Source organism: Artibeus jamaicensis, unplaced genomic scaffold (assembly GCF_021234435.1).
Source record: "Artibeus jamaicensis isolate MK-2021 breed Jamaican fruit bat unplaced genomic scaffold, CSHL_Jam_final contig_490, whole genome shotgun sequence".
Lineage (NCBI taxonomy): Eukaryota > Metazoa > Chordata > Mammalia > Chiroptera > Phyllostomidae > Artibeus > Artibeus jamaicensis.
Window position 1 is genome coordinate 193,428 of NW_026521861.1, and position 15,884 is coordinate 209,311.

The 15,884-nt window shown below is 43.7% G+C and overlaps 1 protein-coding gene across 5 annotated transcripts in view; it reads right to left on the reverse strand.

The window, feature by feature from the left end:
- Nucleotides 1-15,459, reverse strand: part of CPN1 (carboxypeptidase N subunit 1) — a 33,384-nt gene extending 17,925 nt beyond the window's left edge. For 2 of the 5 annotated variants that reach the window (XM_053668589.1, XM_053668586.1), the window contains exons 1-3: nt 9,892-10,391; nt 5,096-5,292; nt 665-820 (exon numbers count right to left, since the gene is read on the reverse strand). In XM_053668589.1, the coding sequence (XP_053524564.1) occupies nt 665-820; nt 5,096-5,292; nt 9,892-10,114 (576 nt within the window). In that variant the 5' untranslated portion in view covers nt 10,115-10,391. Of the gene's footprint in view, nt 1-664; nt 821-5,095; nt 5,293-9,891; nt 10,392-15,261 lie in introns of those variants that run through there. The other 3 variants (XM_053668587.1, XM_037166334.2, XM_053668588.1) reach the window with 3 other exon arrangements.
- Nucleotides 15,460-15,884: the final 425 nt, after the last annotated feature.

Consider the following 15,884-nt stretch of genomic DNA (forward strand, 5'->3'; position numbering starts at 1 on the left):
GTCTCCTGAGGAGAAAGGCAGGGGAGCATCGAACAGGACCCTCTGACTAGGAGAGTAAGGGAAATGAGAGTATGGTAGAGTAATTCAGCTCACACAGAAAGCGATGAGGAAAAGCTGTACATAAGGGTAAGACTCGGAACTTTCTATAGTTCATTGATGAGCATATAGTTCGCATGTAAGAGAGATTTCTCTGCAGAATCTTGGAGTTCTTTGTCAACAGTTCAGTGCAGCAGAAAGAACGTTGGTTAGGAGTCAGAAGACCTGGGTTTTAACTCTGATTCCATCAATTATAGCTGTGTGAATTTACATGATTTTTTATAAGCATAGCATCTATAAAACAAGGATGGATAACACTGATGATCAGCTGAAATGCTGGCTAAAAAAGAATTTTACAAAATACTGCACATCTGTATGATACCTTCACCTCCCTCACCACCACGGCCACTAACACCAAACATCTTGTGAGCGGGTGCCCTGCAGAGGGCCCTACGCTGGGGAGGGAATAAGTACAGGGAGGCATGAGACACAGTTATTACTGCTCTGGACACATTGATATGAGGTAGGGTCGATGCCTAATTCTTGCTTAGATAGTTGATCTGAAAATTGCCAGAAGAAAGTCCAGATGCTGATTTTCCTGCTTCTCTATGCAAATTTCTCTTCATACCTGGTTTTTCCAATTGTCTGGAAGGGGCAGGTGGTGGTTGGGGCCTCCGTACTTCTCATTGTAGTAGATGTAGGTGTTGAGGTCGGGGAAGTTGCGGTTCAGGTCCACTCCATTTGCGTTGTTCCTGCCAACCAAGTACTTGGAAATGCCTGGGCCCTGGGGGCAGAACGGAGAGACGAGAAAGGAAGGTCCCAGACTGAATCCTGAACTGGAAGCACACTGTTTAGTTCTTTTTAGGTATTAGCTACTCTATCATCCAATGATATAGCATTTTGCTCCTTAACTTATCCGAAAACCCGGTGGTGTGGTTCAAGTTTCCTGTAGACCAGGTGTTGGAGGTACAGATCCCAGGAGAAGCTCTAACAAGAATACGGTGTTTTAGGATAATGAGGACCTCTATTTTTTAAAAACAACTTTATTGAGATATAACATATATGCCATAAAATTCACACATTTGAAATGTACGATTCAATGAATTTGGGGATACCGACAGAGTTGCACAGCCCTCACCACAATCCAATTTGAGAGAATATTTCTGTCACCCTAAGAAGAAACCTCAGGCCCGTTTACAGTCACTCCTCATTTTTACTCCAGCCCCAGGGACTCGGTTTTCTCTGTAGATTTGGTTTGTCTGGACACGTCACATATATGGGACCATATAGTATGTGTCTGGCTTTTTTCACCGGACAATGTTTTCAGGGTCCTTCCACATTGTAGCAAATATTAGCACTTCCTTCCTTTTTATTGATGAAGAGTTCCATTGTGTGAATTTGTCCCATTTTGTTTATCCATCCACCAGGTAACAGACTATTAGTTTCCTAGGGTGGCCGTGACAAGTTACCACTGACTAGGTGGCTTATAACAACGGAAGTTTGTTCTCCCACAATTTTGGGAGCTAGAAGTTTGAAATCAAGGTATTGGCAGGGCCGTGCTCATCAAAGGTTCTAGGGACGATCCTTTCTTATCTCTCCTGGCCTCTGCTGGCTGCCAGAAATCCATGGTGCACCCTAGCTTGCAGATAAATCACCCTAATCCAATATGACTTTATCTTAACTTGATTACATATGCAAAAACCTATTTCCAAATAAGGACACATTCACACATTCCAGGTGGACATGAATTTGGGAGGAAACTACTTCAACCCAGTACATGGACATCTGAGTTATTTCCACTTTTTTGGCTATTGTGAATAATGCTGCTGTGAACATTCACGTACAAGTCTTTGTGTGGGTGTATGCTTTCATTTCTCTTGAGTAGACACCTAGTAGTGGAACTGATGGTTTATAAGGTAAGTCTATGTTTAACATTTTCAGAAATAGCTAAACTTTTTTCCAAAGTGGCTATACCCAGAAAACCCAACGCCACTTTTTAAAACTTAGTATCCTTGCTTATCGTCCTTCTGAGTAATATCAACCTCATGCTCATACTTCAAATTTCTCTGTTCACACTTCAACTGTTAGCATTTATTTGGCCATGTATTCATTCATTCATTCATTCACTCACTCACTCACTCACCCTTTTAGTTAACCAACATTTTTATTTACTCAAGTCCATCTTCGATAGACCCTCTGGCAGACACTGAGGAAACATAATGAGACATGATTCCAGCATTCTAAGAATTTCTAGTATATGCAGGGAGACAGATGCTTATATAAATAACTAAAATATATAAAGCGGTGGAATAGAGACATGTTCACAGTCCCTTGCAAAACTGAAATTCCATTGATGTTAGGGCAGCACTGGAGAAGGGGAATAGTGTCCATCGCAGCCTATGGACTGAGAGAAGAGCCCCATCTGTGGCCGTACCCAGAAGCAGGGTGACTGGTTTGATGCTGAGCAGCTAAAAACTCACACATACTACCAGCCTCATATTTTTCTAAAATTTCCTCATTTCTCAAAGGATCCTGCTCATATTTTATTCTTAGATATCATTGAAGACATAATATTTTTTTAAGTTACCATATGTTTTCTACATCAATTCTGTCCAGTGAAAAACACTTATCTGATTTTTTAGTTTGAAGTTTGATTTTTCACTTCTGTGAAATAATGACTTTTTCTTATACTTCTAGGGGTTTTTCGCTACTTGCTTATTTGTGTTAACTAGCTCTTACCTGTTCATATTAACAGATATTTGATTTATCTATCAGTATTACTGCCTACACTGGGTCAGTAGTTAGGTAGACAGGTAAGGAATTCCCTTAACAGAAGGTTCCCATAAACAGGGTTGGTGGTGTATTAGTTTTCTATTACTACTGTAACAAATTACCACAAACTGGGTGGCTTAAAACAGTACAAGTTCATTATCTTTAGGAATTTGGGAGAGTAGGAGATGAAATGGGTCTCACAGGACTGAAATCAAGGCGTTACCAGGGCTGTTTCTCCCACGGGCATTAGACAAATCTGTTCCAGCACCTAGAGGCTGCTCACATTCCCTCACTCACATCCCTTTGATCTTCAAAGGCAGCAGCACAACATCTTCAAATCTCTCCAACTCCCACCTTCTGCCTCCTTCTTCCACATCGAAAGGACTTTCCATGGATTACAATGGGCCCACCCAAATAGCCCAGGATGTGTTCAGGTCGGTTGATTAGCAGCTTAATTCCATTTGCAACCATAGCTCCCCCATTGCCATCATGATGACATATTCACAGGTTGCAGGGATCAGGACTTGGACATCTTTGATGGAGCGGGAGGGGGCATTATTCTGTTTTACCCACAGTTGGCTTTAAAGTTTGATGGCTAGGCAGGTCTTCCCTGTGTAGCCATGCAGGTGGCTTTCCTCTGGGTACGGTGGGTAGTTCTGAGAGTATGAGAACCTGATGGGTCCTCTTTGATTCAGGTTCAAGATCTGCTCCCTCTGAACAAGCACAAAGCAGGTGAGCAGAAGAGACTCCCCAAAGACACATACAGGATGTAGTGGGCTGGCAGGGGTTCCCCCACCTCATCCTACCCCTACCTCCTCCCACAAGACATAGGGACACTGAGTGCTCCTTCAGTTTCCCCACTGCAATACAGGGAAGGGCCGAGAGAAGGAGAAAAGGCAGGCTGGGGTGACCCCCCCAAACCTAGTTCACATTTTCCAGCTCTTTTGTAAACTCAAGGCTCGAGGCACTGCTCTGACTTCCAGCAGAGGGACGAAGTTCTGTTTCTTCATTTTTTAGGTCACATCAGCAGGAAGTTGTGAGATAGCAAGGGTCAAATTTGTGTTGGATTCAATATCTTGGCTCCATTCCCCTCCCTGCCTCTACTCAGCCCCCAACCCTACCCTCAAGTATGTTTAAAATACTCTTGGGTCATGGAAGCACAGAGACAGTGTGGTCAGACCCATGGAATCAGAAAGTGGAGGGTGGCTCTCAGGGGTGATGGGGAGGAGGAAGTGGGAATGACTAAACAGGCATTTGGCTGGGCAGGAGGTGTAAGTGCTGGGACTTGCTGTACAACATTGCACCTGGAACTGATGATAATGTATTGAACACCTAAAATTTTGTCAAGAGGGTAGATCTCACCTTGAGCGTTTTTACCACAATAAAATTAAAAATATTTTAACTAAAGCAGTGGAGTCTAGTTGTAAAAATAAAAAAATTGTATGACTACCCCAAATAAACATTTTTAAATGAAAAAATACTTGAATATATACCCCTCTCCCCCAAAAAACAAATCAGGTTTAAACATACCTTTGAAAGGAACATATTCATTGTGTAAAGCTTCATCCTTGAATATTCTAATTCACTTGCAAGAAGGGAGGAAAATGAATCTGGGAATGTGTATTTCAAAATATTCACTTATGATTCTAACACACAGCCACAAAAGAATCACTGCTTCAGAGCTAGGCACACTGACATTTCGAATTTGTGTTAATAAATAAAGTAAAAGCCCATAGACATTTGTTTCTTTCTCTCTCTCTCCCCTACATATGCAAGTCTAAAATAAAGAGTTAAAACGCTGAGCAGTAGAGGAAAAAGACCTCCAGAAAAAAAGTATGAAGAATCTAGCATTCCTCACTCTGCAGTTCTGGGAAAAGCTCCATCTCTCTGCTGTCCCCTCCCCCCTTCAAAATGCAAATGTAAGCGTCTTGTGGGAGGAAGTAGAGCATTTAGGGGTTGAGGCTGAGAGTTCAGGGAAAGAGGTCTATTTTGCAATATGTCTTCGTACCTGAATAGTATTTTCCAGTTTACAAAGTGTTGTCAAAATACTGCCTCATTGGCCTTCTCAATAAAACCAGGAGTTCAGCTAGAAAGATGTTGAGGGAAGGGACGCTCAGAGAGAGCCCACATTCACTGCACAGGGTTGGGTCTTCTTACTTCATTATATTTCTATTGGATTTATTTTTCCAATTCATCCTGACAGTGACAGTGGGACAGTGAGGATGCATTGTCTACTGGGCTTTATTTTATTCCTCAAGATGGCTTTATTCTCTGTATGGTTCAGTACCTGGGAGGCAGCCACCTCATAGCCATCCGGGTTCATGGACGGCAAGATGTGAATGCGCGTGTCCTGGACCAGCTGGACGATGCGCTGGTTCCCATTCCGGAACTCCTCGCACAGGAACTCCGACAGCTGCAGCAGCAGCTCGCGGCCCAGCACCTCGTTGCCGTGCATGTTCCCCACGTACTTGACTTCAGGTTCCACTGGAAGTGTGAGAAAGACATGCAGAACAATAAAAAACGAGGAAAGCTTGCAAGTCCCATTGATTCCTAACCTTGCAAAGGGGCCTTTTCCCTCTAGTTCAGTAGGGAACCAAAGAAAATCTCATGCTTCATTTGGGTCTTTTGCAATAATTCCTGACTCCCTTTTGAAAACTGCAATTACGAATGCTACAAAAATCCATGCCAGGGATAGTAACAGCTACCATTCATTGAACCTCTACCATGTCCTAGGCATTTATGCTCAGTACTAATCTTCACCAAAAATCAGTAGTTATTATTAGCCTCAGGGTGAGGGTACTGAGCAGGGATGAGGTTAACTTGTCAGAAGTCACCTCACTAATTAATCTGATAGAACCCAATGTTCAGGGAGTGTTTACAGTTGCTTGCTGCTTCTCAGAGACAATCTTTTTAGAAGGGTGGTATGTTCCTAAGACCTGCTCAAATAAAATTCTCTAGGTTATAGCACAACAGTTTCTAATCATCTCGATTGAAAACTTAATTTTCCTGATACTAAGGAAACTAAAATCTCTCCTTAATATCTGAGAACATAATATGTGTTTTGAGGCACATAGTAAGAAAGAATCTAACTATGTCTCATTTCTTAATCTTTGGCAATGTTAACTGCTTAATTAAAGTAAGAACTGAGGTCATGAAAAGAGCCTCCAGAACCACTTCAAGAAAATCATTCTTGCCCCCTTTTAAAAAAAAGGAGAAAAGCTCTGGTCAAGTGATTTACCTTCCACCCTCCATGATGTCCCTTCCACCCACTGTCCTGCCTCCATGATTTTTCTGATTTGGACCTTTTCATCTCTATATTTCAAACCCTCCTCTATACCCTTGTAGGCTCTGGGAAGCCATCCTGGGCTCCCCCTGCTGGGAGCGAACCTGCTGTTATACTTCCCTTTTATGGTACTTATCACTCTCTACTCTGAATTTTACCCAAGATTGCATGTTTTATTTTTTTACTATGTATAATTTAAAATTTTCCTTAGGACATGATTCTTTATTATCTTAGTATACCTACAGCAGTCTTTCCCAATAAAATGCCTATAACCCACAATGATCATGTAGTGAATTTTCTATAATGCAGAGTCTTTAATCCTAGATTGTGTATTTCTTACTTTTCTTGGTGTTAAAATATCCCTTCTGCTAGGAAAAGATGTTGATAGCAGATGACAGGTAGTATTTTCAACATCCTTGTTCAGTAAAATAAAAATTGGAAAATATATTTTAGTCCCCTCCAAGCTCTCTTATTTACTAAAAACATATTTTTTAACTTCTGTGGAATCCAAAAGTTGGCAACTACTGCCCTGTAGAAACTAGCATAGTGCTTTGCACTTAGTAGGTGCTCAATGTCAAATTCTTTTGTCTCTACTTTCCATATATGCAGAAAATGACTGCTTCTCATAACCACCACTGCTGTCGTTTTGGTTTAAGCCCCGCCCTCTCACACTAGGATGATTACAGCTCCTACTTGGACCCCTTGCATCAGCGCAGCCCCACTAAAGTGTGCTCTCCTGAGTCAGGAGTCTGCAAATTTTTCTGTAAAGGGCCAGATAGTAAATACTTGGAATTTGTGGGCTGTATTGCCTCCGTCACACCTACCCAGCTCTTGCAGCAACAGCAGTCATAGACAATACAGAAACAAAGAGGCGGGACTGTGTTTCAAAGCAACTTCATTTACCAAAAACAGGTAACCGGCCCTAGGGCTGTAGGGCCCTAGGGCTGTAGGGCTGCTCACCCCGGTGCAGAGAGGTCTTTACACTGTTTAAGTCAGATCATGTCACTCTTCTGCTTAAAACCTTCCAGTGGCTTCTCACTTCACTCAAAGGAGAAGCCAAAATTTTTACAAAAGCCTGTAACAAGGCCCTACTCGATCTCCTCCTGCCCGGTTTCCCTGACCATACTGCTCTGACCTGCCTCTCGCTCTCCCTCCATTCACTGTGCTGGAGTTGCGGGGCCCTCCTCACTGGTCCTCACACAGGCCGAACTCCTGCTTGTTTCTCTGCCTGTGCCTTTTCCTTCCTAATACCAAGGTTTTGACCATGACATGCTCAAATATCACCTGGACAAAGAAGCTTTTCTGAAGTAGCACTGACCTCTCCCCTACTTGATCCACAGTACTCCATGACATTCTCTTTCTTCCCTGTTTTTTTTCCTATAGCACTTATTTTCATCAATGCAATATATTTATTTACTTAGTTATTCATTTATTGCCAGTCTTACCCAGCTAGAATTAAGGTCCTGAGGGCAGGGTCTTTGATTTATTCTCTGTTGTATATTGAGAGTCTACAAAAGTGCTTGCACTACCTACTATCTACTATAGTAGATAATCAGTAATATTTGTGGAATGAATAATGAATAAATGGAAGGAATAAGTGGATGAATGGCTAAGTGATAGGTATCAGAGGAAAGAAGACTCTGAATGAAAAAGTCTCAAGAAAGGTTTGAATGCTGGAAAGTAGAGGGGGCTCCCAGAACAGGGCATGCAGTAAGGGGGCGCTAGCCCTGCAATATCCACGAGCACCTTCCACAACCAACACACAACATGAGTAAAAGCAGGTGCTTGCTATACCAGTGAGGCTTCAGAGCAAGGCTTATCCTCACTTCATCACTCACTCCGCCTCTCCCGAGCCACTTCCCACCACCCTCCCTCTCTCCCCATTGGCCACGTAATATTCTGAAGCTGTCCTGGACAGAATCCACCTCATTTAGGGCTGTCACTGAAGGTTTTTAAGTGTGTGGGGGGAGGTGAGAAGATTACATCAGTATTTAGGAAAATTATTCTGGCATCTCTGTGCTAAGTGGAAAGCTTAGAGAGTGGTAGCAGGTGGGAGTTAGAAAGTCAGTTAGGAGCCTAGTGCAGTTGTTTCCAGGGGCGTCCGACCTTTTGGCGTCTCTGCACCACACTGGAAGGAGAGTTGTCTTGGGCCACACATTAAATATACTGCAACATGTAGGCACAAAAACATCTCGTGATGTTTTAAGTAAATTTACAATTTTGTGTTGGGCCACATTCGCAACCTTCGTGGGCTGCATGAGGCCCGAGGGCTGCAGGTTGGACACCCAGGTTAGGCAGGTTGTGATGAAGTTTGGGCTGGGGTGGAAGGTGCAGGAGTGGAGCAGGAAAGAGATTCGAGGTTGACAGTTTGAAGGAGGAACTGACATAACTTGAATGTCACAATTGTTGTAAGTAAAGCAGTGAGACACTAGAAAAAAGTCCAGCAACAAATGCACGGTTTAATGCAACCATGCAATGGAATGCTATACAGCCAACAATGGTGATGTAGACCTACATTTACAGACATGGATGCCATTCATACAAGACTATGAAATGAGGGCCCTGACTGAGTAGCTTGGTTGGTTAGAGCATCATCCTAATATGCCAAAATTGCAGGTTTGATCTCTGGTCTGGGCACATCCAAAAAGCAACCAATGAATGCATAAACAAGTGGAATAACAGCCCTGGCTGGTGTAGCTCAGTGGACTGAGCGCGGGCCTGCGAACCAGACAATCGCGGTTCGATTCCCAGTCAGGGCACATGCCTGGGTTGCAGACCAGTTCCCTGCAGGCCAGTTCCCAGCAGAGGACGCACAAAAGGCAACCATACATTGATGTTTCTCTCCCTCTCTCCTTCCCTTCCCCTCTAAAGGTAAATAAATAAAAATATAAAAAAATAATAAATAAAAATCTCTCTCTCCCCAACCTCTTCCTCTCTGTACCATAAGAAAATTAATAAATAAAAAGGAGTACGAAATGAGAAATGCAGTTATAGTATGACTCCAATTTTACACAATAAATTACTCGTGTATAAGGCGGGGTTTAACTATAGAAAAAAGTATGGAAGAATATACATCGTGTTAACGATAGTCATCTGTCAGTGGTGAGATTATGAGTTTTTTTGTTTTTTCCCTTCTCTAACTTCTAGTTTTAATCCAAACATCCAATGCTTTCATAATAGAAACAAACGAACAAAAAATAACCCAGTGAATAAAACTAATACCCCAGACCTCAAACCCTCTCCCGGGTGCGGGTTTGGGTTTCTAAAAATGTATAAATTAAATTAAAAACAAACGAAGAGAGCCTGCAGCAGTATGTGTGATGGATGTCACAGAGAGCTCTATTTTAATACATCTCTTTAACTTGTCATTCCCCAAAGAAATACCCCTAAACCCTTCTAAGTTTCCAGACAGAATGAGAAGGGCTAAGGGTTTCTGCTTATGTCTCCCGAGGAAGTGGGTAGAGAAGGACAGAATCCCAGCAAGGCGGGAAGGGTAATGGGAGGAAAGGAAAGGGACAGCATGGGGGCAGGGAAGGGGGTCCATCTTACCGTTATGGTCTTGAGCAACCAGAACCCAAAACAGAGGAAGGAACCGGAGACTGAAATGGGACTGCAGCTCCCCAGAGGCAGGGGCTGTTGGAGAGCTAAGGGGGGGGGGGGGGGATAGTTGGCACGGGCTGAGGAAGAGGTGATACTTTACAGGGGGAGGGGTCCGCGGACCTCCCCACAAACCACCCCGGTCCCTGCATTTGTAAGCAAGTGTCCTGTCCCAGACGCTCCAAGAACTGCACGGGGCTTACAGAGCTCATGGAATCCAGGCTGGTCGCTGAATTCCAGCACGTACAAGTGTCTCCCCTTCACGCTGCGCCCGATGCTGTAGAGCCGCGTGATGTAGGGGCACTCGTTGTGCACCTTGTACAGTGTCCGCACGAGGTCGTCGTAGCGGTGGTGGCGAAAGGTCACGGCGGCAACCAACTTGAAGAGGAGGAGGAGGTGGAGGAAGACTGAGAGCAGGCCTGACATCTCGCTGGGCTTTTTCAGAGGAAACCACTGCGAGGAGTCCCCCCTCTCCCCAAAACCTGTCTTCTTCACCAGTCAAGATCCAAGGGCTGCGAACCAGCTCTTCCCAACTTCCTGCCAGTAAACACCAGTGTGATGGCGCCTGGGAAGGACGTTCAGAACTGTCCTGTTCAAAGCTGGAAATTATTTATGCAGCTCTGGAATAGTGCTCGCCTCTCCTCCCTCATTTCTCTGCCTCTCCTAATGCAGGAAAACCTTTTGAAGGGTTTTTGCACTTCCCCAGATTGAGTAGTTTCACTGATTCTGGTTTACTGATTAACTGCACTGTAAACAGGCTTCAATAAACAGCTGCTTATAACCCTTTGATAACCAGAGAATTCTGAGAAACTTGGCCAATGCTTGTTCCCTATGTTACAAGTTAAAGAGACGTATTAAAATAGAGCTCTCTGTGACATCCATCACACATACTGCTGCAGGCTCTCTTCGTTTGTTTTTAATTTAATTTATACATTTTTAGAGTGGAAGGGAGGGAGAAGAAGAGGGGGAGATAAACACTGATGTGAGGGAGAAACATCAGTTGGTTGACTCTCATTCACGCCCCATCCTAGACCAAACCTGCAACCCAGGCATGTGCCCTGACCGGAACCCAACTGGCGACCTTGCACTTTGCAAGACGATGCCTGACCAACTGAGCCACAGCGGGCAGGGCACGTGCCTGGTGATGTGGGCACACTCTACAGGCATCGTTCTGCCTTGGACAGGACAGCTCTGCCTTGTCCTGTTGCTCCTTAAACACCTTTCAACAGATACCACTGCAAAAATGAAAAGAGAAGCCACAGGGTGGGGGAATCGTGGGTCTGATAACATACCCAGAATGCATCAAGAACCCTTACAACACAATAATAAAACAAACAGCCCAATTTAAAAATGAGCAAAATATTTGAATAGACAGTTTATTAGAGTAGATATATGAATAGTTAATAAACACATTTAAAGAGGTTCAATATCACTGCTCATTAAGGAAATGCAACTTAAAACCACAATGAGACATCACTTCACATCCACTAGAACAGCTAGAAGCAAAAAGACACAATAACGAGTGTTGGAGAGAATAGGAAGAAACTGGAACCCACATATAGGGGCAGGTAAAAGTCGGTTCACAGCTGTGAGTGCACGAAACTGAGCTTACTCTTGTATTTTTATTTATCGATTACTGGCATTTATTTGTATTATAACTGTAAACCTACTTTCGCCCACCCTGTCTATTGCCACTGGAAATGTAAATGGTACAGCCACTTTGAAAAACAGTTTTGCAATTTCTTAAAAAGTTAAATATACATTTACTATGTAACCCAGAAATTTCACTTCGAGGTAGCTACCTAAAAAAAATGAAAACACAAAATTCGTGTTTTCCACATGAATATTCGTGAATATCCATAGCAGCATTGTTCCCACTAGACAAAAGTGGAAAACAATCCAAATAATCATTAACTGGTGAATGAGTAAGAAGTTGTGGCCTATCTATACACCAGAATTTCATCGACAGGAAGAGGAGTGAAGTACTGACATATTGTGCAATATGAATGTACCTTCAAAATATCATGCTCAGCAAGAGTAGTCATACGCAAAAGACTACATATTATATGATCCTATTTCTATGAAGTGTTTAGAAAAGATAAATCTACTGAGACAGAAAGTAAGTTACAGGTTGCCAAGGGCTGGGAGTAGAAACATAGAGCACTTATAAATGAGCACAAGGTTTCTTCTCAGGATGAGAGACATGTTCTAAAATTAGATTGTGGTGATTATACACCTCTGTCAATATACCAAGGTTCACTGAACTGTATACTTAGAGCAGGTAAATTCTATAGCATACTAATTATATTATAATAAAGCTGCTTTTAAAAAAGAAATAAAAATAATTAAATACAGCCCCTAAAAGTTAACTATAAATCGATTGTACAACACAACAATTTCTCTCTTGAGTACCTACCCCAGACCACAAACAATTCTACACAAGAATGTTCACAGCAGCATTATTCATAATGACCCACAAATGGGAGCTACCCGAATGCCCATCAACCAGTGTATAAATAAAAGGTTGTATATTAGTGCAATTGGACACTGTTCAGCAATAGAAATGAATAAAATACAAATCCAAGAAGCTACAACATGGATGGAATTCAAAAACACATGTTCAGTGAAAGATGCCAACACATTGTATGAAATTTCCTGCAAAAGTAAAGCCATGGAGACAAACTGCATTAGCAATTGCCTGGGGCTAGGGATGGGTATCCACTGTAAGTGGGTGTGAGGGACCCCAGTGCAGGGATGAGGATGTTCTGGTGGGGACAACTGGCTAGTGGGGATGGTTGCACAACTCAGTAAGTTCACTAGGAATCATTCAACTGTGCACTTAAAATGGGTGAATTTTATGGTATGTAAACTCAGCCTGCTCTCCAACTCCTTTCTACCAGGCCCAGTTGTGACTTGTCATTCTGCCCCTCACTCCCGTGCAGCCCCACCGCACCGCCCACTGTCTCCTGAGCATGCCCTCATCACCTGCCTTCCTGCTATTGCTTCTGCTGTTTGCCCGAGTAGCTAACCCCAGCTCCAAATCCTGGGTCTTCCCCATGTCCTTTTGTATTTGCTGCTATAAGCAGTCTCTGCATCTCCATTTCTCACTTCTTTGCCTGTAATGCACTTGACCACTGTGCCAGGTACACAGTGATAGTGGAGCCCTGCTGACAGCACTGCTCATGCCCTCGAGAGCAATCTGCAGTCTCTAGCACAGAGCCTGGCAAAGGTGCACATTTGTTGAGTGAAGGAATGAAGAAACCCATTACTGGCGTTTCCTCTTGCATCCTGCTGCCCTACCTTCGGCAAACTTTCCCAAGGAAATCCTATGCTTTTATATCCTGTCAGTAAACCCAGTTATTCCCTCTTGGATTTGTTAGGTGAACACTCTATAGCCAGGCCAATCTGGTCCACAGATGATCCAGAGGATCAGCTGAGGATAATTACCAAGCTGGCAGTACCACGGGGCTACTGGCTTACACCCACTGCTAAGGTCCCATGATTTGCTGATAAGATCCTGACACCCCAGGTGGGGAAGGCAGGATAAAGAGAGAAGGCTGATAAAGCAGCACTAACACTGTCACACATTGAGTCCTTGATCTAGGACAACAGCTACCATCACTCCTGAAGGTTCGGCTTAGTGGCACCCAGACAACCCAGGTAACCCCAAATCGTTTCTCGGCAGAATTCCCACTTCTCTGGCAAATGTGTCTATAGTTCTTATGAGGACCTTGCTCATGCCAACAGGTGACTCCCATTCCCTAGGAGAGAGATACACCTTCCCTGCCTGTTTGAACTTCAAGTTGTTGGCAACAGCGAACACCTTCTGTATTCAGGGCTGAGATTGGCACTCCTTCCCCAGATTCCATCTGGAGGACCAGGGTACGTGCCCCAAAGCCAGAGGGCACACAATACCTCTCAATGCAACCAGAACTAGGAGGAGCTTGAATGTCAGAGGGACACAATATATTTTTTTAATGTATAACTTCATTGAGACATAACTGATGTATAACATTGTATACATATATTTAAGGTGTACAATGTGACAATTTGGTACATATATGTGTTAAAAATGATTACAACAATAAGGCTAGTCACTTCACATAGTTGTGTGTGTGAGTGGTAAGAACATTTAAGACCTACTCTGTTAGCAACTTTCGAGTGTATGATACAGTATTGCTAACTACAGTACATTAGATCCCCAGAACTTATTCATCTTATAGCTGGGAGTCTGTAGACATCTCATTTCCCCATCACCCCCACCCCAGCCCTTGGCAGTCACCATTCTACTTGTTTTGATGAATTTGATTTTTTGGATTCCACAAAAAAGTCGGACCATGCAGTATTTGTCTTTCTCTGTCTGATTTATTGCACTTAGTATACTGCAGAGAGTTATGATGGTAGATATAAGTTCAACTTCCTTTTAGATCATCTGACTTAGGACAAATTAATTAACTTCTCTAAACATCAGTTTCCTTCTGCAAAGGATGAAGGAAGAAAAACAGCTTCTTCCTCATGAGTTATGTGGATCAGGTAAGATTATGCACGTAAGGCCCCTTGCACAGAGCCTGGCACATAGTAAAGGCTCGGTAAATATTATTAGCAGTATTAATAGTACCAGCAGTATCAAGCATCTATTCTGTGCTAGAGACCATGCTAGATGATGGAAATACAATTCATTGTGTGTATATATACACACTAAGTACATATAATATATATTTAAATACATATACACACTAAAGGTCAAAGGCTTTACTTTTATTATTTTCTATCTATAAAAAACTAACAAAGACCCCTGCTCATGTGCTGCTTACCTTCTAGTGAAGAGACAGACAATCGAGAGTGAAAAGGGCAGTTCCTACCCTCAAAGATACAGATGAGTGAACAAGCACAACATGGGGGGAAGAGGATGTAACCACTTGGAACCACCAAGCAGGGTCCCCAAACTTAGCTTTGGAGGGTCAAAGAGGGCTTGCTGTAGGATATGTGGGAGCAGAGCTAGATCAGAGAGTCTGGCTTCCCCCTGTGGTAAGTGTAATAATGGCCCCCCAAAGATGCCCACATCCCAATCCCTGGAACCTGTGGATATGGAATGTGGCATGGCAAGGGCGAATGAAGTTGGTAGGTGGAATTTAGTCTGTTAATCAGCTGATCTGGAGATGGAGGGATTATTCAGGTGGGCCCCATGGAATCACAAGAGTCCTTATAAGTGGAAGAGGAAGGCAGGAGGGTCAGAGTGATGAGATGCAAGAGAGACTTGACCAGGCTTTGCTGCCCTTTGCTGGCTTTGAAGATGGAGGAACGGAGCCAAGAGCAGGCAGCCTCTAGAAACTGCAAAAAGCAGGGAAACACATTCTCCTCTAGAGCATCCAGAAAGGTATGCAGCCCTGGACACCTGGAGCTGAGTCCAGAGAGACCCATGGCCAACTTCTGATCTCCAGTACTGTCAGATAATGAATTTGGGTTGTTTGTGGTAATTCTTTACCACAGCAGTGGGAGACCAATACACCCCCAAAACCTGAAGTCTTGGATAGAGCGGAGGTCCGGAGGAGAGGCAGGAGCCAAGCACTTACTGGTCTGACATCCTCCCGGGGTCTTGACTCAAATCCTGGGCAGCCAGCCCTGCACAAGACCATCGGCTCAGGCCAAGTGGCATCTTCAGGGTTTTCTCTGTTTCTTCTCCTCACTCTGATTTTTAGGCATTTCCTTCTTTCTGGTTTCTCAGTGTCCTCAAAGTTGTCCCTGCCTGGAACACCAAGTCCCCACTCTACCTCAGGCAAACATGAATAGTGCCTCACAATTCCACACTGCCTCACAGGGTACCAGCTAGCTCTAGTTATTTATTCCCACAACGGCCCAGAGTCACATAACTAGTGAGTAGTGAGGGAGGGCCTGGACTCTGTGCCTCCTGGCGCAGTGAGCCCAGAATCTTACTCAATGAATTCCCGTGAGTGCAGGTATGGAGCAGGAGAAAGAACCCGCAGGACAAATGTGAGCAAAAAGGGAGCACTTTAAAACTGGGAAAGGGCTGGAGGGGGCAGAGGTGGAGAATAGTCATCTTCTTTCCTTCTTTCTTCCTTTCCTAGACAAAAGAGGGAGAGGGGAGGAGGGGTGGGCGGGGGGGTGGGGAGAGAGAGAGAGCGAGCCTCCTTTGGGCAAATGAACCAACCCACACCTCCAGTTACCTCAGTTTTAA